We start from the raw sequence: 23,613 nt of genomic DNA on the forward strand, positions 1-23,613 counted from the left end.
GACGTAGCCGGGCTTGCTCTTCCCGAAGACGCACCACCCAATCAGAGCGGGTGACCGGCGGCCACGGGGCCCGGTTTCGGGACCCCACGGCGAGGTGGCTTGGGGACGGGGGCGTTGCCGCCAGGCGCCTCCCCTCGGGGCGGGCCCCGAGCCCGGACCTCAGTCCGCCGAGTTGCTGCGGAGTCAAGAAGGCGCCCGAGGCCCCAAAGGACAACAGTGACCAGTTTTTAGCACAACTGCGGAGCGAGGTGGAGCGACGAGAGGCGGGAGCGGAAGAGGCGCGGAGGCCAGGGGTGCGAATGGCGCGCTCCGAAGCCGCTAGCGTTCAAGCCACGCCGACACGGCGCCTCTCCGCCGCCCTTCTACCCCGAAGCGGGGGAGTTCAGGGAAGGCCCGATGGAGCGCCAGCCTCCTCCCCGTGGACGACCATTGAGAAAGCCAAGCTGATTAGGTCTGTGATTTCCTGTCCCCTGGGCGCAGGGCCTGAGGAAAGTGCGGGGTCGCGTTCTTGCCCTCGCGGGGACCTGGCTCCCGCACCAGAGAAAGTAGGGTCTGCGGGTTGGCAAAGGAGGGGTGAGGGCCTGGAGCCTGCTCCACGGACATCGGGACTTGAGGGGTGGTGGCCTGAGGCTCGGGTCGGGGAATTTTTCACCATCTCCAGTCACAGCATTAGAGCGATCTATTTTTTAATGGCTTTGGCTTTATCGCACGAAGCAGGCACCCTCTTGATTAAAGGCACAGAGTCCTCTCTTCTGCCCCACCCCGCTGGGTCTCTGAAATCTAGTCCTGAGTTCCAAAGTTATCACTGCAAGACAGCAATCTCTGGCCTGGGACTATGGAAGCCAGGTGGGGGGAGGGGAGGGGCATGGCTTCGTTCTCCTGCAAGCATCAGACACTCAGGGCCAAGGCCCAGACTAGCCCCTGAAGCTACAGGTGAGTCTGGGTATAGGAGGCAGCTGAGATGGTCCCTGAGAATAGACAGTCCAGGTCCCCCAGAGCAGGTCCCTTGCCCTGCCAGAGCGGTTTCATTAGTGTTCCAGATCTCTGGGCAGCTTGAAGTCCCTGAAGCTGTAGAAGGAGATGTCTCCATGATCCACCAGGGCAAAGATCAGAGGAACATCCCCACTCTGGTAGGACAGCCGCTTGAGGGTACAGAGGTCTGGAACTGGCTCATCAAATCTGCAGGGATAAAGTTAGACCGAGATGTAGGCACAGGCCGCCCATAAGCCTGAGACCCCAGCCCTCTCAGGCTACCAGGGAGGGGGGAATTAGACAAGAGTTGGGGGTGCAAGAACCCAAATGGCCTCTGGATTCTCCTGTCTGCAAACTGCATGGTTCTAGTAAGTTCTCCAAGAGTGACCAGAGCCTTGGTTGAGTACCAGGGCTAGGAAGAGTGAGGTTCTTACCACTCATAGCCTGTGAATCCCTCTGATTCCCAACCCTTCTGCTGGGTGAGCCCTGCAGTAAATTGGCACAGGAGAGAGACGCCAGAAATGAGGGCTTAGGACTTGGTATGCTCTGGTTCCTATAGTACTGACTGGCTGCGTGGCCTGCATCAATGACAGCTCTCTGGACCTCTGGTTCCTCTCAGATTGGCAAACTGGCTAGGGGTGGGGAGGAGAGGTCCACTTGGTTTACAAGATAACTGGCAGCAGCCTGGGGGTAGGGTCACTGGTCTCGTACCCACTAATGCACATCCGGGCGTAGGGTTTGCCGGGGTTATTCTTTCGGAATGTGGCCACGGCATCGGCCTGATAAATGTCAAAGCTGATCTCCAAGCCCCCAGACTTCTCCAGCAGCCTGTAGACAGAGGAAGAAACTTTAAGAAACAGGGATCTTTCTCCTCCTCTCCCTTTTCTTTCATGCCCTGCTCTTTCCCTCCCACAGTTCCAGGAAGCAGCCTCATCCACAGGGATGGAGGTCCTGCTGTGAGGTGCCACTAGGGCAGGGGGAGCTTTGGCTGCCTACCTCAGAATCCTCAGGCTTAGTCCACCTCTTGCCTCTCATCCCTCCCTCTCCCCTAGACACATGAGTATCAGCCAGGCTGAGGGCCCTGGAATGATCCCCCAGCTCATACCCAACTTCAGGAGTCAAGTCCCAGCTGCCAACTGCTGGCAGCCAAGGTACTATGGAGACAGGCACTACCTGGAAACTCACCGGGCACCTCCATCAGCAAGGTGTGTGGTCTGCAGCACAGAGATATGCTGAAGGGCTATGGCTGCAAGGACAGTGAAAATAAGGTGTTGGGGAGGGAAGTCAACCATCTGCAGACTCCTCTGATGTTTCTGAACCTGCCATCTAGTTTAGGGTTGCCAGACTTAGCAGATTAAAAAAAAAGTTATAGGTATGTCCCATGCAATATTTGGAATATACTTATAGTGACATCTCCCTTGTTCTCATAAGGATTATAAAGAATCCTGAATCTGTTAATACCAATCTTGCCCTATTAGTTCCATTCTTAAACACACAGGGCATACAGTAAGCCTTCCTTTGATTTGGCCAGGATGACCTCTTGCTCCCCTCTCACAGAGCTGCGAGAACAGGGGACCACAACTAGTCGGTGGCAGAGCTATCCACATGTATCTTGTTTATTATTTTAAGGATGTAGTTGTAGTTTCGTTCCCCCTCGCCTCTCCCTGGACACTGACTTGCCATTTCCACGCCTTCCCACATGGGTCCTTTTGCTGCTTTCCAGGAGAACAGACTGTCCTTATGGGTTCCACTCCCCTGGATAGCTCTCTCTGCCCCATCTTTCTTAAGCCTCAATTGATTATGGCCAATCCATGCCCCTTTCAAAGTCTTGTGATTCCTCAGCTGCCAGGAGCCTATGGGGCTTTACCTGGGGAGTCTGCCTGGCCAGGACTCAGCAAGGGTCTGACAGGTTGTTCCCACAGGTGCGGGGGGCGGCTCTGGCTCTTCTGCAGACACCTCCTCTGCAGCAGCTGCTTGTACTCCTGCCAGTTGGAGCAGCACTGCACCTCGGGATCTGAATTTACATCCTCCCGGAAGCGCTGGGCCTCTGCTTGTTGCTCCCGTTCCCGCCTCGAGAGCTTCTCCTTCCTTTGGTTCAGCTTCTGGCACCAGGATTCAGCATCTGTCTCCCGCCCAGCGACATTGGCTGGGAGCAGCTCTGGGGCTGGGGCAAGCAGAAGGGTGTGGCGGCTATCTGAAGCCATGTTGGGGAAGGAGATCTGTTCAAAGTTCCAGCGTGGCTTACAAAACCCCTTGACCCTGTTCTCTACTTTGCCACTCTCCGGGCTGCACCCCACCCCCTCGTTAGCCAGGCCAGGCCAGGGCTCCAGGGCTCCCAGAAGCTGAGATGGGCCCATTGGGCCCTTTACAGGGCTTGACTCCTGAGGTTTCTCCTCTGGGCATCGGCTGTTCTGGTTGCAGGGAGGTGGGCTGGAGGCTGTCAGGCTCTCAGGTGTCTCATCCACCCCCTGTGGGGGATTCTCCAGGGCCTTGGCCTTCTTATTAATAGACCTGAGGGACGTGAGGAGGAAATGCAGCACGTCTGCTCTTGATTGCTGAGGTGCACATGTCCCACACATATTATACTGCCTCCAGGATCCTACAAGGGAGCTGCCCAAGCCCAGCTCTTAAGCCAATGAATTCTCCAAGGTCCCCAAACCAGCACTCCCTCAACAGCTCTGCTCCCCAGAACTCCCAGGGGAGGGGGTGGCCATGTGGGGAGCATTACCGAAAGCTGGAGCTCCTTCTCTTCCTTTTGCCATTCTGATCCTCTAGGCACTGGGCACTGCCATCCAAGTTCAGCTGTCTCTCATAAGGGGACAGGATGGAGCTGTGGAGTGAGAATTGGGTGGGCAACAGACCATCTCCTCAGCCTGGAGTTCCCAGGGGGAATTTGTGAGGGACTGGCCCAGAGGATAAGTTAGGGGGCCAGAGTCAAAGCCAAACCCAAGGGCTAAGTCCCTGGGCAGACCTGCAAGCAGGGTAAATGGGGGCAACCACAGGGACCTGCCTGCTCATATGTCTCTGCCCAGGCCTCTGGGATTCACCAGTGGTCCCTTTGAACAGAGATTTACTGGAACCGGGGCTCCCACACAGCCAGCAGTAAATGATTAATCATGGGTGAGAAAAATCAAGAGAAACGGACACTTGGAAAATAAGAAAAATAAAAATACTCACTATAACACTTTTGGTTCTTATAAACACATCCTGTCTCCGTATTTTTTTTTTTTTCTATCAAAAATGGCATTGTACTGGGGCACCTGGGTGGCTCATTCGGTTAAGCATCTGCCTTCAGCTCAGGTCATGATCCCAGGGTCCTGGGATCAAACCCCACATAAGGCTCCCTGCTCAGCAGGGAGTCTGCTTCTCCTTCTCCCTCTATACCCCCTTCCAAATTCCTGTACTCCCCCCCACAAATAAATAAAATCTAAAAAAAGAAAAGACATTGTCCTAATATACTACAGTTTAATCTTTTCTTACTCTAATATATTATGGACATAGCCCCTTCTCACTATAGCATTCTTCCCTACTATGATTTTTTTATGATGCTAAGGCTGCACTGTCCAAATGGTATCCACTAAACAGAAGGGGTTATATTTAAACCCATTAAGATTAAACAAAAATTCAGTCTCACAGTTGCACAAGCCACATATATTGGGCAGCAGAGGCCTGGAACGTTTTTATCACTGCAGAAAGTTCTACAGGACAGTGCTGCTCTAAGGGATAAACTCTAATTTGTGTGACCATCCCTTCCCCATTGAACTCACAGGATGTTTTCGAGTTTGCCAATTTTGCAAAGTGATGTTTTGTGTAAGCTCCCCACTAAATACAAGTTCTATAGGGGCAGTGGTTTTGCTCTTTGCTATTCCTCAGCAATGAGCACAGTGCCTGGCACCCAGTAAGGGATCAACAAATATTACTGAATGAATGAATGAACATTCTCACAGGTGAACTTACGCACACTTCTGTGACTATTTCCTGAGTATATATCCCACTTTTAGGAACTAAAAGACATACCTGTTCTAGAGCTTTCGTGACATGCTGGGAAACAGTAAAGAGTATACCAGTTTCCACTCTTTAGCTGATGGTCTCTGTGGCTCTTAGCAATGCTGGGCTACTAAGGTGATCATCTTTAGAGGCCCCAGAAGGAAAGAACATCTAACTTAGCAAAAGGAATGTGAGACCCTACTCAACTATTAATTCCTCACTTGGCCCTTCATTCATGCATGCACTTACGAATCTGCTTACACACCTACTAAGGCATCGTTCTGGCACTACAGCTATGTGCCAGTGCACTGTCCTGAGCTGTAAGTGCTCAACTGTTATCTGCGGAGGAAATGGGCTGAAGATGGGGCTCAATTTGATAACCCAGGATGAGCTGAAATGACTGAGACTTGTCCCAATGTGTCTCTCAATAGGGCACTTCCAACAAAGGCCCCCAGCCCATGCCCAGGAAGCTGCAGCTCCAGCGAAGCATTCCAGGTAATGAGAGGCCATTTTCCAATTTGGGGCTAGTCTACCAGGTCCCAGGACTGGAATGGGAGGAAAATGGGATCGGGATTTACCTTGGTTGGAATCGTCGAACCACATAGCCCAGTCTCTTCAGGTGGCTGAAGACCTCAAAGAGAAAAAGTAAAGATCAGAGGTCTACCTTTGAAAATACCAAATAATCCCTCCAAACAGGAGCCCCTCCCCACATACGCCCCCCCAACCCCCCCGCACACCCCAATTCCACGCCCTGGGACTGGCTGGACTATATTCTGTTATAAACACCCTCTCCAAACTAAGGCCTGTTTCTGAATTCCTGTCCCTTGCCCACCTTACTATGGGCACAAATGACACTGAGCAGTTTCTTGATTTAAATGCAGTATCTCAAAAAAGCTGATACATGACAAATCAGGAAAAGAACTAGGTGCTAGATGTTATGATACCAAAGCTGTCGAGAGTGAAGCTCCTGACCACAACACGAACAAGAAAGTGGCAAAAGGTGATAGCACACCCCCTGCCCGTGCTACTCCACCCTACACCTCCAGACACAGGCAGGGTAGGAGTGGTCTTTGGTAAAGAACCTGTCCATCCTTGTGTTCTGATACCCACATCAGAGAGATGTAAGCAGGAATGCCCCCATCCTGTTTGATCTCTCAGCAGCCTTCAACACAGCTGACAACTTCCTTCTCTTGGCTCTGTGATACCACCTCTCCTGGTTTTTGTCCAGTGTTGTCAGACACTCCTTGGTCCCTGTTTCTGGCTCCTTATCTTCTCCCGTACCTCCTCACAACTGAAATGCTCCAGGTCTCAAACACAACCCTCTACTCTGCCCTGTGGTTTTAAACACCATCCATGTGCTCATGATGTCCACATTTTTATCTCTAGCCTTATGCTCCTCCCCGGCTTTGTTTTCTTCCCAGCCCTCAGTTCTGTGAAGTCAACCATTCAGTTGGTGCTCACTTATTCCCAATTGCCACCACTAGGATGCAAGCACCATGACAGCAGAGCCCTTGGCTGTCTTGTCCTGGCACATAGCTCTGCGTCCGGCACCTCACCGGTACTCACTGGTGTCTAGCACCTGATTCAATGGATGGGTGGCTCCTCTCCTGGGAGAGGGTGGCAGATACCTGGTACTGCAGAAAAGTCACAGCGTCCTCAGTCAGCAGTAGCTGGTAGGCCTCCTGAATAGACAGTGGCAGGTCTTGGTGGAAAAGTTGGATGGAGCCCTGGAAGTGAGGCCAACCACTCAGCTTGTGTTCCCTCCTGCAATGGCTCAACTAAAGGAGCAACTTCCAGGCTGGTGATATAGGGGCGCCCCCCCCCCATCTCCAGCGTCACAACAAGAATGTGGCCAACCACAAAAGGAGGGCACCACCCCCTCATTTGAAGGGAATCCCAGCTCTCTGCGCGGTATTCTTGTCTCCGGTTGTAGAATTCGGGTTACAAGCTTCTTGAATTTTTCTCCAACTAAAACACGTCCTTTCAGGTCCTTGCTCCCAACCCTTCCTCACGCTCCAGGGGCCCCACTCACACACTCCAGCAGGTACAAGGCCTCTTCGGGGTGAAGCCGCTGGCGGCCCTGTTCCGAGAAGCCCATGGTCTGCCAGAATTTACCCTGTGCAGGACCCACAGCAAATGTCACCGAGGAGCCTGCAAGGCGGAGAGGGCGGGCCCCCCTCCCTGCGCCCCGCCGCTTACCGCTGGAGACTTCAATTCCACGAAGCCGTCTTCCGGCCTCCACTCGGCAGCCACCAAACTGCCCCTGGCCAAGAGCGGGGAGAGGGTCGGTCTGGGTGTCCCCCCGCCCAGGGGCCGCGGTCCGGCCGCCCCCGCCCCCGCCCGCCCCGGCCCGGCCCGCTCACAGGCGCTCCACGCGCTCCTCCGCCAGCAGCTGCCAGAGCTCCTCGCGGCACACGCGCAGCCGCTCGGCCTGGGAGGCCGAACCGTCGGGGAGGAAGTCCTTGGGCCCATGCGAGCGCTGAGGCAGCTTCTGGGACCGCGAGCGGGCGGCGAGAAGCTCCCGGGCGCTGCGGAAGGAAGGGACGCGGGGTCAGCGCGGCGCCCTGGGGCGCGTCCGGGGTCCCCGCGCCCTCCCCCCGCGCCCTCTCCGCGGGCCCCGCGCCTCCGCGGGCCGGACCGCACCTGAGCACGCGCCCGGCGGGAACCTCCACCGCGCCGGGCTCGAGCTCGGGCTCCATCGGGCCGCCGTCTGCGGCTGCGCGCGCACCGCCCCCGGCCCGCCCACCGCCGGAACTCCGCGCGGCCCTAGCGCCCGCGGATCCTCCCGCCGCGCCACGGGCCCCCGGCTCCACCGGGGAGCTTTCCACGACTCCCCGGCCGTCCTAAGCGCCTGCCAACAAGTTTGCGCCGCGATTCCGGGGGCAGAGAGACTGCAGGTGTCTGGATTCGTAGGAGCTCGCCTCTCCTCCCAAGCCCTCCTCCGGAATCCTCTCTAGTAAAAATCGAGGAGCCCGGCGTCTCAGAGCGTAGTGTGGACACTCAAATGCGTGACCGTCCCCTCCGCAGCCCTGGGCCGCTTAGTCCTCACCACTCAGGCCGGACAAGGAGGAAAGAGGGAGGGTTTAGAGGAGGGAGAGTCATGGGTTCCCGCATTCCAGCTTCGCAGACTGGCCCCCGGGGAGTGTCAGATGCGGTCTGGGTGGATTCAGACGTCCTGTGGGGCTTCCGCTGGGTCCCTTCCTAGGGGCTCGGAAGCCAGGTTCCGCGGGCCGGGGGCGGGAGGAGCTGTCCGGCCCACGATGGTGCTGAAGCGCCACTCCAGCCAGTCACCAGCACCTCCTCGAGGCTGGGGTCCCCGCCGCCGCCACCGTGGGCCGCTCCCACCGGGTCCGCTAGGTGGCACCATTGCTCCAACCAGCGGCTGGTGTCCGCGCCTGTGGCCGCGAGCGGAGGTCAATGTGGGCGTCCCAGGAGGGGCGAAGAGGAAAGGGGGCTTCCCGAGTGGGGTCCCCAGGTCTCGGCTTCCAGACCCCTTCACATCACGTCTTCTCTCCCACTCCGTCATCAACAGGGCATCCCGCCCTTGGGTCTGAACTCCAGGGCCTCACGTCCCGGCCGCTCCGCCACTGGGATGCTGGGCGCGCACTCCCGTCCCTACCGCGCCGTTTCACCTGGGCGCATGCGCTGACCCGGCCAGCGTGCCCGGTCCGGACGGACGCAGCGGGGGCGGGGTCTGGTACGGGCAGGGGCGGGGCCGCGGGCGCTGACTGACAGCCCGACTGCGAGGCCGGGACGGTCCCTCCGCTCGCGATCCGGCGGGAGGGAGGGGGGAGGGGCGGGATTTCCTGCGGGAGGCGCCGAGCCGGCCTTGGAAAAGGAGGAGAGGGAGGAGAAAGGGGCAAGGGGGGCAGTGGGAGCCACCGTCCGGAGTGCCAGGGACCGGGCAGGGCCAGCCAGACCCCCGGCGGGGCGGCTGGGGAAGGTGAGACCGCGGGGCCTGCGCGGGGGGTCAGCACCTTTGAGGGCGGCCGCAAACTAACTTTTCTTTCGGGATCGGCGGGCGCCCTCGTCTCTCTGCTCCTTCCGTCCTTCTCGCGCCCCCGGTCCGTCCTCCCGCATCAGTCCCGCCCGCGCTGGGCTCTCCCGGTCGCTCCCGCCGCTTTGTTCCCTGGGTCGGCCTGGGTTGGGCTGGGTTGGGGGATTGCGCGGCGCTGGACGGGCATTCCGGGGGGCGGGGGAGCCAGCCCGACCCCAAGCACTGCCGGGGGCGTCCTCCTCCTGTGTTGGCTGCGGGCGAGAGCAGGAGTCCCATCGTGTCGGGCTTGGGACGTTCTGGGAGTAAGGAGACCCCAGCCAGGGCCCCAGGCCTGCATGGGTCTCATGCCACGGGGCTCGGGCAACAAATTCCTGGCCACTGAGAACTGACGTAAGCTTTTCTGCAGCGAAGTCGGGGCTCCAGGCCTCAGGTTCAGGCTTGGGGGGCCACGCAGCCCAGTCTCTCAGCAGTGCCCCCAGCTCCTGTCTCTTCTCTGCCCAGCTGCTTTCCTCTCCCGCGCAAGGGGTGAGGATGGGTCAGCAACAGGTGCTATAAAGCCTCCCTGTCCAGCAGTCAGACACCCGCCAGAAATGGGGAGCTGTAAGCTCCCCACTCCACCCTCTGAATTCGTAAAGAGCCTGGGGCTAGGGCATCCAGCTATTACAGTAAAGCTTAGATTGGGAGGAGTGTGGGGGCAGGTACTTTCCACAGGGAGTGACCGCTGTGTGTCTGCCTGTGCCTGACCCTTCCAGGCCTCACCTCCTGGCCCACCAGTTGTGTGTGGGTGTCAGAGCCCCGGGCTGTGGAGAACAGGCTGCTGGGCCCAGCCTGCCCCAGTGTGTCGTGTTGCCAGCTGCCCCTCCTGCCTCAGGTTGAGGTGCTGCCAGGTGCCCTGGGGCCTCCATGACTCAGCCTCCCTCTCCCAGAAAGTCACCGCCTCCCCCCAAATACTCCTCTCATGCCTGGCAGCTGTCTCCCTGCTTTGAGTGGCTTGGCCCTTCCTTGACTCAGAAGGGCAGCTAGGGTGGTTTGGGGGCTCCCTGGAAGCCCTGTCCTACTCTTCTGAGCCCTGCTTCTGGGACCCTTTCAGGCCTGGCCCAGCCTTCAGCAGAGGCACTGCACCTTTTCCAGACCCCTGAGACTTGTCCACTGCTGCTTCCCGAGGCCCGAGGGAATGCTGACTGCTCTCTGGGTGGGCATTGGTGCTCCTGAGCCACACTGGGAAGATTGGCGTGCCCAGTCCCAGCCCATCCCTGGGCCGTCAGACGCGGCAAGCAGCTATCTGTCCGGGTTGCCACACGGCCTCCACCCCCTCAGAGATCGGTTTTCCTGCTTGTGGTGGCTGCTCGTGAAACATTTTGAGGGAGTACCCGTCAGTGCGTAACAAGAAGCCCCCTGCTGGGACACCAGACACGCTCCCCCAGGAGACACCTGGCCCTCCAAAGGTCCAAGGCATGGCACCCTGACGCCTTGGCTTAGACCTAAAGTTTTCCTGCCTCTGCCCTGGACTCCTGATCCCAGAGCCCAGCCCCGGGACCGGAATGGGTCGTGAACAGGACCTGATCCTCGCCGTCAAGAACGGAGATGTGACTGGTGTGCAGAAACTTGTGGCTAAGGTCAAGGCCGCAAAGACAAGTGAGTGCTTGGTGGGGTGACTGTCTAGCAGAGATCCTGCCCTGAGTGCTCAGGCTGCGGAGAGAGGCTTGTGGGTCTTTGATTTGGGGTCTTGGGGTGGGAGGACTGTCCTGTTCTCTAAGGAGTGACTGTGGGAGAGCCATAGAGGGAGCTGGGTCACCCCTTGCTGTGTATCATTAGGCAAATCATGTAACCTCTGTGGACCTCAGTTTCCTCACCTATAGAGTGAATGGGTTGAAATGCATTCATTCAAGTTTGTTTGAGTGCCTACTGTGTGCCAGTTTGTTCTAGGCACTGGGCCATTATGTGGCAACAGACCAAAATTCTCGGCCTCATTGGAGTTGCCTTTAGCAGGTGGTTTTTCTGATGTCTTCTTTGGAGGCACGAGTTTTCTGGCAGTGGGCTGGGAAAGACTGACTAGCTGGAGTTCCAACCCCATCCCCCGATTCAGAAAGAGCATTTCTGCATTTATGTTGCCTTAATGGGGATGCCTGTAAGATCACTTCAGAAAAGAGGGCTCTACTGCTTAAAGCAAAGCTCATTGCTTTCTCAGCACTTGCTAAAGCCCCTTCCCCTTGACTTTGCTGCCTGTGTGCCCTGGGAGGGCTGTGGCCAAAGCTAACTTTCTAGAGGTCTCTCCAAAGCCTGGGTCTCTAGTCTTGACAGACTTGTGGGGGCTCTATGCATGGGTGGCCATACCTGAACCCCATCTCTTGGGTACCTCTGTGGTGAGACTCCTCCCCCCACCAAGGAGAGTGGATCTCTGGGCTTCAGGGCAAGCTCTCTCAGCTCTATCCCAGGAGACCCTGGACCTGTCCCCAGAGTTTCTAGACCAGCAGGGGCAGGAGGTAGCTCCTGCCACCAGACTGGGGCTAGGGAGGGAGGATTCCCTCAGAGTGCTGGGGCTCTAGCCCCAAGACATACCTTAGTCCTATGCACAGCCAGCGCCCCCCTCCCCCCGCCCCAGACAACATGAAGGCATCTAATTATCCTCACCCACACCTGGGAGTTTGGGGGTGCCAGAAGGTTGAATTTGAAGGGCCTGGGAGTTGTGCAAGTGGGTGTGCACCCACTTGCACACTAGGGCAGGAGACCCAGGGTAGGGGGAGATGGAACTGGGCCAGGGGGGCTGGGGAGCACAGGTAGTGTGATCTCTGTGCCCTGGGGAAGTGGATACCAGGTGAGCACAGTGGGAGGAAGGTGCCAAGGAGGTCCCGGAGTGCCCTGGAGGCCCAAGAGTGGGGAGCCCCTCCCCCTCCTCCCCCTCACCTCTGTGTTGTTTTTGGCGACCTGCCCAGTAGGGCTTTGGTTGAGCTGCTGTTGGCCTTACGGCCTGGGGCCTCAAAGTTAGGCCCTCAGGAGGGCAAGTGGGTGGGGTCGAGAGGCCAGTGGTGGGAACCTCACAGCCAGGCTCCTAGGCTCTGGGCACAGAGTGACAGAGTCCTGGGACTCCTTGTGAGGCCCTGGCACTGAGCCTCCCCTCCCAATCCTCTGAGAAGCTGGGAAAGCTGGTGCAAGAAGGAGACTCACAAGGCGACATTTGAGGAACCTGTAGGTTATGAAATATTCTAAGCGCTCAATTCCCTGTGAGATGGGTATTTCTATATCTTCTTTACAGATAAGAAAACTGACCCTCAGAGAGGATTAGTGATTTGCCCAAGGTCACACAGCCATTTTGTGGCAGATCAGTCAAGTCCCTGTCCTCTCCCCTCGGCTCCTGCCCCTCAGAATTACCTAGTGATTGTTCTGAGAGTGCAGGCTCCCTGTTCTCCCTCAGAATGAGAAGCATCACAGAGATCTGGAGACTGCAAATCAGAATGTTGTCCAGGTGCCTCTAAAGCAGTCTCAGAAGGGAGGCTGGGAACTCCTGCCCCATATCCCAGAAGGGTGAAGGAAACTGACAGAAAGGGAGGTGTCAGGGCTCCCCCTTTTCCTTCTGGTGGGTGGCTAGAGCCTTCTGGTTGGCCACTGGGAGATGCTGTCTCTTTGGCTTCTATTTGCTGTCTGGTCACTGGGGGGTTGGCATTCCCTGCCCACCCAGGTCCTCTTGATGGAGCAGGTGGCTGGGAGAAGAAGGTGCCCCTGCCCTGCCCTCCCTGGCTCCCCTACTCCCTTTTCTGAGCTGTCTCCTTCTCTGGCGGGAGGAAATGGAGTGGGCTGAGGGTGGCCCAATGAGCTCACATCCTCTGCCTGAGCCTAAATCAGGAGCGACCCTTCCACCTTCAGAGCCAGGCCGGGAAGAAGGTTGCACTGCAGGGGAAGTGCCTGGAGCCACTGCCAGGAACCAGGACCCTCCGCCCTCCAGCCAAGGTCCCTAGCCCAGTCACTCTGAGCCTCCCCCCACAGCCTTTCCGGCCATTGTTCTGGAAAGAACAGAGCCACCCAGCCTGGCCCTGCCCCTGTTCCTGTCTATCCCTCCTGTCACATTGTCCTGCCACTCCCCGGAGGGACTGTATCTCACTACTGGACTGCCCCATCCTGGGCTGTCCAGGCCAGCAGCAGGTGGAGGGACTTTTCTGTGTCTCCTCCCCGCCAACCTCGTCATCTTCAGTGACTGGCTGGCCAAGGTCGTGCGGCCAGTAAGGGGGAGCATTTGAACCACACACTTCCTGCTCCTAAAGCCCCTCTCCTTCGCAGTGCCCTGAGTGGCTCTCTCTGACAAGGACTTTCCAAGGAGACCAGAGGAAGGCTGGGAGGCCTCTGGTTTTTTTCCAGCGGCCTCCACCCCCTCACCCCTCCTGTCACTGCCCAGCTTTGTATTTACCTTTTCTGCATAGCGTATAGTGTGATGTGGCTTAGCCCTAAACGTGGCCGTCCCCTCTCTCCCCATCCCGTGCTCCTCACTACCATGTTGATCCCTCCCTGTTGGAATGAGGCCCTGTCTTGCTGGGGTATTCAGGGGCCCACCAGGGCCCGGAGGGCAGGCCTGGACCAGCATGCTTGGCACCCTGCCCAGCCTGGGTTGAGCCAGGCCTCCTTCCCAGCAGGGGTGGGTTCCAGCAGGAGGCAGGGGCCTGCCTGTGACAGACATTCCCCTTCCTCTCCCAACACTCATCAAAGACTGTCCCCTCCTGTGCCCTGGCCGGTGCATGGAGCACACCTGCCTGAATCCTATTGCCCTCCCCAATGGGGACCAACCAGTGTCCTGCCCATGCCCCTGGCTCCTTTGGCCACCACCCAGCAGAGAGCCCTCTGCTGGGGCGTGGACATCTCTGCTGGGAGCCTGTGGGTGCAGAATCAGCAGTTACTCCCCTGACAGGAGCCAGTGGGGGACTGTACCAGTTTTGCCAAAGGACAGCATGTGGACAGTAACAGCTAAGGCATAAGGAGCTCTGAAGGGTGACGGCCCCCCTCTGTGGTGTGCCGACAAGGGTCAGGCATAATCCTTACAACTCTGGTGAGCAGGATCTATGATTGGCCCATTTTACAGATGAGGACTCTAAGCCTGACAGGTTAAGTGACTTGCTCAGGATCACACAAGCCGGTACATGGCAGAGCCAGGCCCAGTGCAGGTCTGTCTGATGCCACCTTCTTCATTCCGCTCCACTCAGGGATGTCCCCAAGCTTGAGTCCAGCCCCAGCATCTGCCTTGCTACCTCCAGCGTCCAGTGGCCCTCTCCTTTCTCCCCCAGCCCTCTTGGCCCAGTGGGACAATGAGACTCTCCTTGGCCTGCTCAGGCAGGAATGCTAACCATGCGCTCGTGGGCCTGTCTGTTGAGGGCATGGCATGCCAGTCCCCCCCTTTCCCGCCCCCTCTGGCTCTATAAACAAGCTGGGGACCCAGGGAAGCCAGGCCCCTGGTGCGGCTACTCCCTGCACTGGGCACTCTCAAGTTGATGAGCCTGTGGGCCAGTGGGGAGCCATAGGGACAGGACAGCCGAAGGGCCATGGGGCAGGTGCTTTCTTGCACACCAAGAGGTCAGCCGGATTCAGCAGCGGAAGGGAAAAGTGGTTGGGATGCAGGTAAGGACAGATCATTCTAGGGTATCCTGATGCCTTCTGCTCTGATCCCCCCAGAGCTCCTCGGCTCCACGAAGAGACTCAACGTCAACTATCAGGATGCTGATGGGTGAGTGTGAGCCCGCATCCCTCTCCAGAGCTGTGGGGTGGGGGAGGGGTAAGGGGAAAGACCTGGGCCCTAGAGTCCCTTCCCCTGTCAAATTTGGCCCTTGAATTATGTTTGCTGAGAGCTCTGGTTCCTGCCCACCCTCCTGCCTGTGGCGCTATCCTCAAGTGAGGGGAGGGAGCCCTAATGCCTCTCTGAGGGGCCTCCTGGGTCAGATTCCTTCTAGGCCCCCTTTTCTCCCCAGAGGGTAGGAGCCCTCAGGCTCCTGCTCCCACGGCCCCCTCCCCTGGGCTGGCTGGGGGGGGAGGCCAGACAAACAGGCCTCTCAGCCCAGACACTGAGCCCTTTCATACCGTAGCCCGGCTGCTCTGCGCTCCCACGGCAGGGCTGGCAGGGTGGGGGGGGCGAGGGCACAGTGGGCAAGTCACTCAGCCCTGCCAGCCTCCAGGATGAGTCTGGTGTGGACGACCAGGATTTGGGGGGTGGGGGACTGCTCACTCAACACCCCTACTTTGTGTCCCCCACACCAGATTCTCTGCTCTCCATCATGCCGCCTTGGGGGGCAGCCTGGAGCTCATAGCCTTGCTGCTGGAGGCTCAGGCCACTGTTGACATCAAGGACAGCAATGGTGAGACCCCAGTGTGTCCCCTGGCCACACCCTGTGGTCACAGTTTGCTCCTGTGACATCCCAGCAATGCTAATATGGGTTGGTGTAGTTTCTCTGGATTGCAGATCCTTTACCTCTTTAATCTTCACAGCCTTCTGGGGTGGTGAGTGGTTCTAATACCCCGTTACCCAGATGAGGAAGCTCAGGTTACCTTCCTGTCGTGAGATCCCCCCACATGGTGGGCCAGATGGGATTCTGACTTCAGCCTCGTGAACCAGACATTTCTCTGACCAAACCAGCATTACTCCCCTTGGGTCTGTCTCCCCCTCCAGCTGGGGTGGCTCTGGACTCTGCTGAGCTCCCTCCCCTGACCCCATAGCAGCCCAGGACCTCCTCAGATCTGCTTCCCTCCTGCAGGCATGCGCCCACTGCACTACGCAGCCTGGCAGGGCCGGCTGGAGCCAGTGAGGCTGCTGCTGCGTGCCTCTGCAGCCGTCAACGCCGCCTCGCTGGATGGGCAGATCCCACTGCATCTGGCTGCCCAGTATGGACACTATGAAGTGGTACGTGAACCTGCCTACCTGCCCGCAAGGGGCTCTGGAGCAGTGGAGGGGGCGGGGAGGCTGGCCAGGCCAGACTCCTCACTCAGCTGCCTCCACCCCAGTCAGAAATGCTCCTCCAGCATCAGTCCAACCCATGCCTGGTCAACAAGGCAAAGAAGACACCCCTGGATCTGGCCTGTGAGTTTGGGCGGCTCAAGGTGAGGCCTGCAGCCCTTGGGTACTAGGTCCTGGGCACCTGTGGGGTGAGGGGGGCGTCTCAGGAGGAAGCCCTACTGGGTGCCGCTTGCTACAGGTGGCCCAGCTGCTACTGAACAGTCACTTGTGTGTGGCGCTGCTGGAGGGTGAGGCCAAGGACCCGTGTGACCCCAACTACACCACACCCCTGCACTTGGCTGCCAAGAATGGCCACAGAGAGGTCATCAGGTACCCACTGGGTGCCCCCCCGCCACTTCCTCATCCCCTTCCTGCGGAATGAGTGCTGTCCCCCTCGGCTCCCTGCCCTGCTGCCCTCTTCACCCTTGCTCTGGATCATTCTCCCAGCCCCCAGCAATCTGCTTCCTTTCCTGCCCCCACCCCCATGCCTGTGACTTGCCCCCCATGCCCACAGACAGCTACTTAGAGCGGGGATTGAGATCAACCGGCAGACCAAGACCGGCACGGCGCTCCACGAAGCCGCACTGTACGGCAAGACGGAGGTGGTACGGCTGCTCCTGGAGGTGGGTGTGGAGCCCCCCTGGGTGCCGTGGCCTAGAGCCGCTGTGGAAGCATGCCACCACATGGTGTTTGGGTGGGCGGAGAGCAGACCCACCTGGTTCAGGCCCCCAGCTCTGCCTCTCACCGGCTGAATGACCTTGAGCACCTCCACGATCCTATCTCTGAGCTTCCATTCCTTCATCTATAAAACGTAAAAAATAGTAGGAACCATTCGCCTCCTGGGCAGCCGTGAGGATTGGGGGAAGTGGCAAGCACAGTGTTTCGTGCACGCTTACACTGCACTGTGCACCCAGGGCGGGGTGGACGTGAACATTCGGAACACGTATAACCAGACAGCACTGGACATCGTGAATCAGTTCACCACCTCCCAGGCCAGCCGAGAAATCAAGCAGTTACTGCGGGGTGAGTGCATGTGAGAGAAGACCCAGCCCAGGGTGGGATCCAGAGCTTCTCTGGTGCGTACTAGGAAGGGGAGCAGGAGCAAGGTCCCAGGAGCAAGATGTCACCTTCTTGAACCCAGCGCTAGTCAGGGGACCGCTGCAACAGGATCCCGGGGGAGGGTTGTGGACGGGACAGGACAGGTGGGAAGACACCGTAAGGACCCTCAGTGGACGCCTACACTGCATCTTCTCTCAGAGGCCTCAGGGATCCTGAAGGTGCGAGCGCTCAAGGATTTCTGGAACCTCCACGATCCCACTGCTCTCAATGTCCGGGCAGGGGATGTCATCACGGTGAGGACCTGGTGCAGGCATCCCTTTGCTAGCACCAGTGATTGCTGTCACTTAACGTGGGCACCTGCTGTGGTTCAGGCTCTGTGTAAGGTCTTTAGGTGTACTGTCTCGTTGAGTTCCTCCCCATCCAGGTAAGGAAGGTGCTATTTCTATTTCCTTCCCAGAACGACAAAATTGAGTCTTAGAGAAATTAAAATGGCTTGCCTGAGATCATACGGCAAGCAGTAGCATTGGGATTTGAATCCAGGCTGATTCGGGGACCCTTGTTTGTATGCCCTGGAGGCACACAGAGAGGGTTGGGCCTGAGCCGGAAGCCGGCAAGTAAGGGCAGCGCTCTGGGTGCTCTTGGGCATCAACTTCTTGTGGGAAGAGGAGGAGCTGGACTGTGGCTGGGGGGCTGGCTGGCTGCTCTTGTTTGGTGCGGGAAGTGATTGTTCTCATTGTCACTCCCCCCCCCCCCCCACCGCCCCATCTGCCACAGGTGCTTGAGCAGCATCCCGATGGCCGCTGGAAGGGCCACATCCATGAGAGCCAGAGGGGCACGGACCGTGTGGGCTACTTCCCCCCAGGCATTGTGGAGGTGGTCAGCAAGCGGGTGGGCGTCCTCGCACCTCGCCTCCCATCTGCTCCCACCCCCCTGCGCCCAGGCTTCTCTCGGACACCACAGCCCCCTGCCGATGACCCCTTACACCCTTTAACCTATGGCCAGCTTCCTCGGGTGGGCCTCAGCCCAGACAGCCCAGGTACATCCTCCCAGAGGGCAGTGCCAGGCACCAGGGTGGGCATCTGGCCTTGGCAAGCTGCCAGTCAGCTGTTGGCAGGGCCAACTGGGGTTCTAACTTCTTTGCTTGTGCCCCTGTAGCAGGTGACAGGAATAGTGTAGGCAGTGAGGGCAGCGTGGGCAGCATCCGCAGTGCCGGCAGCGGGCAGAGTTCCGAGGGCACCAACGGCCATGGCACTGGCCTTCTTATTGAGAACGCCCAGGTAGGAGAGAGGGGGAGTTGGGACCAGGACAGAGCCCTACACCCTGCAGTCAGCCCCCCACCTGCTGAGTAGACCCTTCCCTGTCTCTAGCCTCTGCCTTCCACGGGAGAGGACCAAGTGCTGCCGGGATTGCACCCACTACCCCTGGCAGGTAGGAAGGGGGGTAAATGGTACCTGGGTGGGCATCCCTCCACCGTGCTGCTCCTGATTCCAGTTCTTTCCCTCCCAAAGACAACCTGAACCACCGCCCTCTGGTTCACTACCGCTCTGGGGAACAGCTCTTCACCCAGGACGTGAGGCCAGAGCAGCTGCTGGAGGGGAAGGTGTGACCTCCACTGGGAAGTAGGCTGTGGGTCTCGGGGAGCACAGTGGTGTGGGATGGGTGCCAGTATGGACTCAGGCCAGGCCCCTAGGGGAGGCTGGAGCAGGTGGCTGGGCCACGGCCTCAGCTCTTCCTCAGTAGACTCGGCTCTGTTAACTTCAGCCTCTACCCCTATGCCACAGGACGCTCAGGCCATTCATAACTGGCTGAGTGAGTTCCAGCTGGAAGGCTACACCGCCCACTTTTTGCAGGCTGGCTATGATGTGCCAACCATCAGCCGTATGACTCCTGAGGTAGGTGCCACAGCAGGAGGGCAGTGGAGGGCCCAGTGGGCGCCGGAGGGAGCCTGATGGCACGAGTCTGTGTGGCAGGACCTGACGGCCATCGGGGTGACCAAGCCTGGGCACAGGAAGAAAATCGCCTCAGAGATTGCTCAGCTCAGCATCGCCGAGTGGCTGCCCAACTACATCCCGGTAAGCAGGTGGCTGGCACCGGCTCCCACCCGCAGCCATGGCTGTGTGGGCCCGTCCTGGCTTGGGGGCTGCAGCGGGCCAGGGAGCCAGCTCCCATGGGGTCCTTTTCCAGGCGGACCTGCGGGAGTGGCTGTGTGCACTAGGGCTGCCGCAGTACCACAAGCAGTTAGTGAGCAGTGGCTACGACTCCATGGGGCTGGTGGCCGACCTCACCTGGGAGGAGCTGCAGGAGATCGGAGTCAACAAGCTCGGTGAGGACTGCCCTGGGGCCTCCTGGCCGGGCCCCCACGTGCCTCCAAGGGTCTCCAAAACGTCCCAGGGTTCAAGCCCAGCAGGGAGAACGGGGTCCAGGAGGGGCTAGGGTGGCCCTTTGCAGCCCCGGCTAACCCTGTGGCCTCTACCCGTCCCCTCTCAGGTCATCAGAAGAAGCTGATGCTGGGAGTGAAGCGGCTGGCCGAGCTGCGGCGGGGCCTCCTGCAGGGGGAGGTCCCGGTTGAAGGCGGCGGCCGCCGGCTAGCCAGAGGCCCGGAGCTCATGGCCATCGAGGGGCTGGAGAATGGGGATGGTCCGGCTGCCACCGGCCCACGCCTCCTCACCTTTCAGGGCAGCGAGCTAAGCCCAGAACTACAGGCAGCCATGGCTGGGGGTGGCCCCGAGCCGCTCCCCTTGCCCCCCGCCCGCTCCCCCAGCCAGGAGAGCATTGGAGCACGCTCACGAGGGTCCGGGCACTCACAGGAACAGCCTGCCCCCCAGCCCAGTGGTGGAGACTCCAGTACCCCACAGGAGAGAAACCTTCCAGAGGGCACGGAGCGACCCTCTAAGCTTTGTTCCCCACTTCCTGGCCAAGGGCCTCCCCCTTATGTTTTTATGCATCCCCAGGCCTCACCCTCTAGCCCAGCTCCGGGGCCACCTCCCGGGGCACCCCGTGCCTTCTCCTACTTGGCTGGCCCTCCTGCCACTCCTCCGGACCCACCCCGGCCCAAGCGCCGGTCACACAGCCTGAGCCGTCCGGGCCCTGCGGAGGGGGAAGCAGAGGGGGAGGCCGAGGGGCCAGCGGACAGTGCCTTGGGCAGCTATGCCACCCTCACCCGGCGACCAGGACGCAGTGCCCTAGCGCGGACCAGCCCTAGCCCGACCCCAGCTCGAGGGGCTCCCCGCAGCCAGTCCTTTGCCCTTCGTGCCCGACGCAAAGGCCCGCCACCCCCACCCCCTAAACGTCTCAGCTCAGTCTCTGGCCCCACCACAGAGGCGCCTCCACTAGATGGAAGCCCGGGGCCTAAGGAGGGGGCCTCTGGGCCCCGAAGGCGAACACTGAGTGAGCCAACCGGACCCTCGGAGCCCCCCAGCCCGCCTGTGCCAGCAGGGCCCGTGTCGGACACAGAGGAAGAGGAGCCGGGGCCTGAGGGGACGCCCCCATCTCGGGGCAGCTCAGGGGAGGGGCTCCCATTTGCAGAGGAGGGGAACCTGACCATCAAACAGCGGCCGAAGCCAGGGGGCCCCCCTCCCCGGGAGGCGCCTGTGCCCACTGGCCTGGATTTCAACCTCACAGAGTCAGACACTGTCAAGCGGAGACCCAAATGCCGGGAGAGAGAGCCGCTGCAGACGGCCCTGCTGGCCTTCGGGGTGGCCAGTGCCACGCCCAGCCCCTCTGCCCCCCTGCCCTCCCAGACCCCCAGCGAGCCCTCCTCAGCTGCTCCCAGCCCTCCCCGGCCGGACCCTAGCAGCCTTCCAACTCAGGGAGCTCCAGCACCCCTTTCTCCCAGCCCCCAAACCCAGCCCTCTGCACCCCCCTGCCCCGGGCCAGCTCTGGAAAGCTCAACAGGTGATTGGCGGCATGGGGAGACAGAGCCCCCAGCTTCCCCCGCTGCCCTCATCAAGGTGCCAGGTGCAGGTATGAGGCAGGGCCTGTGGGAGGGGGCACTGTTGCAAAGGTTGTGGCCGGCCCATCAAGTCACAGCCAACCGTTTTGTCTCTGCAGGAACGGCCCCCAAGCCTGTGTCTGTGGCCTGCACCCAGCTGGCATTTTCAGGCCCGAAGCTGGCTCCCCGGCTTGGCCCCCGCCCCGTGCCTCCTCCAAGGCCAGAGAGCACTGGGGCTGTGGGCTCTGGCCGGGCCCAGCAGAGGCTGGAACAGACCAGCTCCTCCCTGGCAGCTGCATTACGGGCCGCAGAGAAGAGCATTGGCGCTGAGGAGCGAGAGGGGTGAGGGGCGCTGGGTGCTGGGTGCAGGGAGGGAAGGGGCTACAGTGGAGGAACAGCTCTTCCTTGATCCTCTTCCCCGGGGTCCTGGGGATGTTGGCAGGGGACGGGGGCAGCGGGGAGGGTGCCCAGACAGATCCTTAGGCTGGGGTGACCCTTACTGGAATGGCCAGAGCCCAGGTTCTGAAACCATCCAGATCTGACCTGTGGGGAATCCTGGTGGCTGGCCCATAGAGGCATGTGAGCTGGAGCACATCCCTTCCTCCTGAGCCCTGTACACTCGTGAGGGCCCGCAGCTCCTGCTGCCTCGGGAGGCTGAGAAGTAAGATGCACGCAGAGTGCTTGGCATCAGCCAGGAGTTTGGGAACAGCCCCCGGCCTACCCATAGCCCATGGGTTGCAGGCCAGTTTCTGATCAGACCTGGTCCTTCCCCTGCTGCAGCCCTCCCAGCACCTCCACCAAGCACATTCTGGATGACATCAGCACCATGTTTGATGCCCTGGCTGACCAGCTGGATGCCATGCTAGATTGAGCGCTTCTGGTGGCCTTCGGCAGTGCCCATCGTGACCTGCAGTGTCTGTCGCCTTTGCCCCAGCACAGAAGCTCTTGCTGCCTGAGCGTGGGCCCTCCTGCTACTCCAAGCCTGTGGCTGTCCACGCAGCAGCTCTGGAGGGCAGTCTCCGTGGGAGGCTGAGGGGACTTGTCAGAAGCTGCTATCTCAGCAGAGCCCCCTCCCAGCGTGTAATCTGACCAGACAGCCCCTCCTCCATGGACAGGGACCCTGGTAAGAGCTTCCTTCCCAGGAAGAAAGGTGGGGGCAGGGCTCCTGCAGTGTTTCCTCTGCCCTCTCCCACCCCAAGGGCCTGTGGACACCTGCTGTGCTGTCCTGGCACATGAAGGGGCTGGTGAAGGCTGGGTGTCTCACCAGGTCTGCACAGTGTACACAGGACATGTAAATAAGTGGCCAGGGGCCTGCTCTCTGTGGTGGTGGCAGTACCCAGGCCTGCCCCCCCCCCCCCCCCCCCAGTGAGACAGAGCTGGCAGGAGTGGAGACAGTGGGATTAACAGATTCCCCAAAGTCCAAACTTTTTCAACTTGTAAATGTTATTTTTTAAGCAGAGAGAAATGCATATATTTTAAATGGAATTTATTCTATCTATAACCGCCTGAGAGGACACAGGGGAGGGGGCTTCGGACCACAGCAAGAGTGCACTGCTCGCCTGGGGCCTGGAGCCCAATCTGGTTGGCCCAGGCCCCGGCTCTGTAACCATTAACCTCTTCTCCCAACTAACCCCAATGAAAAGTGTCATTCCCCGTGACTGGGCTGTGTGTTTGGATCTGTGCCACGGACCTCTGAGCCCAGGGTTCTCACCCGAGCTGGACCCGAGGGCTCCCGCCAGTGTGGAGGGAGCAAGGCTTGGGCTCTTCCCTCTCCTCCCCCTTGGGGCTCCCTCACCAGCCGAAGCCTTGGGTGGGCCCCTCAGTGGCTGCCTCATGGACCAGCCACAGATTTTTCTTAAGCAATTTACAAGTTTTAATACAAACCAGTCTACATTCATTCCTAAAAGGCTCATTTCCAGTAAAAAATATACACCAGTAAAAACATTCTCACAGGAGAAATAGGGTGAGGGGCCAAAAGGAGCCCTGGGCCATAGCCCCAAGACTGACGCTCAAGGCCAGCGTGGAGGCAGGCACAGGACGAGGTTCCAGGGCAAGGCAGGGGGCTTCTTCATCTTCAGATTTGAGCGTGAGGCTCCCCCACAGAGGGAGGGAGGGAAGTACTTGACCACCTCCAGGCCCCTCTCCCAGGAGGACAGGTGGGGCGCAGGGAGGGTGCACTACCACTGCTGTCGTCAACAGTGGTCTGTCTGAACCCACCACGGTGGCTGCCACTGAGGCCCGGGCCCTATGGTACTTGGCTCTCCTTGGAGACCCCACAACAGAGGGCCCTGGGTTAAGAGACCCTAAAGGAGGACAGCCTGCAGGTGGAGGAGGCTAAGGTCCCCTATACTAAGTGCACTGGGTCATACATTCAAGACCAGACTGTCCTGATGCTGAGGCCATGGCTCACCAACTCCTCCATGGGAAAGCCCTCGCGGTAAGGAAAACAGCTGGGTCTGACGTGGAGCCCGGCCTCCAATGCCATGGGGCACAAGAGGACACCCAGAAACATTCATGATACCAACTCCCCAGACTCAGAAACTGGTCTGCCTGTGGCCCTGGGGCCAGGGCAAATATGACCACAGTGGCCAGTGGCTCAGAAGGGGGAGTTCATGCCCAGCTTAGTTTCAAACTGCAGTTTCTGCCGCTTCTGGTAGCGAACCCGGACCCTGGTGGGGCAGGAAATGAAAAGCACAGGTTAGA

At 59.4% G+C, this 23,613-nt stretch overlaps 3 protein-coding genes across 35 annotated transcripts in view; 1 reads left to right on the plus strand and 2 right to left on the minus strand.

Annotated features, from left to right (window-relative positions):
* Positions 1-162: 162 nt before the first annotated feature.
* On the plus strand, positions 163-22,568 carry CASKIN2 (CASK interacting protein 2). Of its 3 annotated transcripts, XM_072746644.1 has the most exons (21): positions 163-451; positions 5,391-5,454; positions 10,047-10,591; positions 14,609-14,660; positions 15,188-15,285; positions 15,682-15,827; positions 15,929-16,024; positions 16,120-16,250; positions 16,435-16,543; positions 16,835-16,943; positions 17,178-17,272; positions 17,754-18,015; positions 18,135-18,256; positions 18,347-18,407; positions 18,488-18,579; positions 18,761-18,871; positions 18,950-19,051; positions 19,164-19,302; positions 19,467-20,942; positions 21,030-21,252; positions 21,691-22,568. In XM_072746644.1, the coding sequence occupies exons 3-21, from the start codon at positions 10,498-10,500 to the stop codon at positions 21,779-21,781; spliced, it is 3,609 nt and encodes a 1,202-aa protein (XP_072602745.1). In that variant the 5' UTR covers positions 163-451; positions 5,391-5,454; positions 10,047-10,497; the 3' UTR covers positions 21,782-22,568. The 3 variants fall into 3 exon arrangements, with proteins under 3 accessions (XP_072602745.1, XP_025855526.2, XP_025855527.2); XM_025999741.2 differs by lacking the exons at positions 163-451; positions 5,391-5,454 and adding an exon at positions 8,686-8,902; XM_025999742.2 differs by lacking the exons at positions 163-451; positions 5,391-5,454 and adding an exon at positions 8,760-8,902 and having other exon boundaries at positions 10,478-10,591.
* Positions 670-7,800, minus strand: TSEN54 (tRNA splicing endonuclease subunit 54). Of its 2 annotated transcripts, none has more exons than XM_072746652.1 (11): positions 7,603-7,800; positions 7,323-7,487; positions 7,159-7,222; positions 6,992-7,075; positions 6,588-6,686; positions 5,538-5,590; positions 3,701-3,802; positions 2,840-3,582; positions 2,158-2,218; positions 1,684-1,800; positions 670-1,179 (listed from the first exon to the last, which is right to left on the minus strand). In XM_072746652.1, the coding sequence occupies exons 1-11, from the start codon at positions 7,656-7,658 to the stop codon at positions 1,029-1,031; spliced, it is 1,695 nt and encodes a 564-aa protein (XP_072602753.1). In that variant the 5' UTR covers positions 7,659-7,800; the 3' UTR covers positions 670-1,028. The 2 variants fall into 2 exon arrangements, with proteins under 2 accessions (XP_072602753.1, XP_072602752.1); XM_072746651.1 differs by having other exon boundaries at positions 2,840-3,483; positions 7,603-7,776.
* The window catches only part of TMEM94 (transmembrane protein 94), a 36,313-nt gene continuing 35,079 nt past the window's right edge, over positions 22,380-23,613 (minus strand). For all 30 annotated transcript variants that reach the window (XM_072746629.1, XM_025999739.2, XM_025999738.2 and 27 more), the window contains one exon: positions 22,380-23,579. In XM_072746629.1, the coding sequence (XP_072602730.1) occupies positions 23,507-23,579 (73 nt within the window). In that variant the 3' untranslated portion in view covers positions 22,380-23,506. The remainder of the gene's footprint in view (positions 23,580-23,613) is intronic.

Source organism: Vulpes vulpes, chromosome 2, assembly GCF_048418805.1.
Source record: "Vulpes vulpes isolate BD-2025 chromosome 2, VulVul3, whole genome shotgun sequence".
Classification (NCBI taxonomy): domain Eukaryota; kingdom Metazoa; phylum Chordata; class Mammalia; order Carnivora; family Canidae; genus Vulpes; species Vulpes vulpes.

Excerpts from the sequence above, each read along its gene's own strand:
- TSEN54 (XM_072746652.1), bottom strand. The coding sequence starts at position 7,658 with ATGGAGCCCGAGCTCGAGCCCGGCGCGGTGGAGGTTCCCGCCGGGCGC. Across the intron at positions 7,488-7,602 it reads CCCGCCGGGCGCGTGCTCAG|CGCCCGGGAGCTTCTCGCCG; the intron begins GTGCGGTCCGGC and ends TTCCTTCCGCAG. Across the intron at positions 6,687-6,991 it reads CCTTGTACCTGCTGGAGTGT|GGCTCCATCCAACTTTTCCA; the intron begins GTGAGTGGGGCC and ends CCTCACTTCCAG.
- CASKIN2 (XM_072746644.1), top strand. The coding sequence starts at position 10,498 with ATGGGTCGTGAACAGGACCTGATCCTCGCCGTCAAGAACGGAGATGTG. Across the intron at positions 16,544-16,834 it reads TGGTACGGCTGCTCCTGGAG|GGCGGGGTGGACGTGAACAT; the intron begins GTGGGTGTGGAG and ends CTGTGCACCCAG. Across the intron at positions 16,944-17,177 it reads AATCAAGCAGTTACTGCGGG|AGGCCTCAGGGATCCTGAAG; the intron begins GTGAGTGCATGT and ends ATCTTCTCTCAG.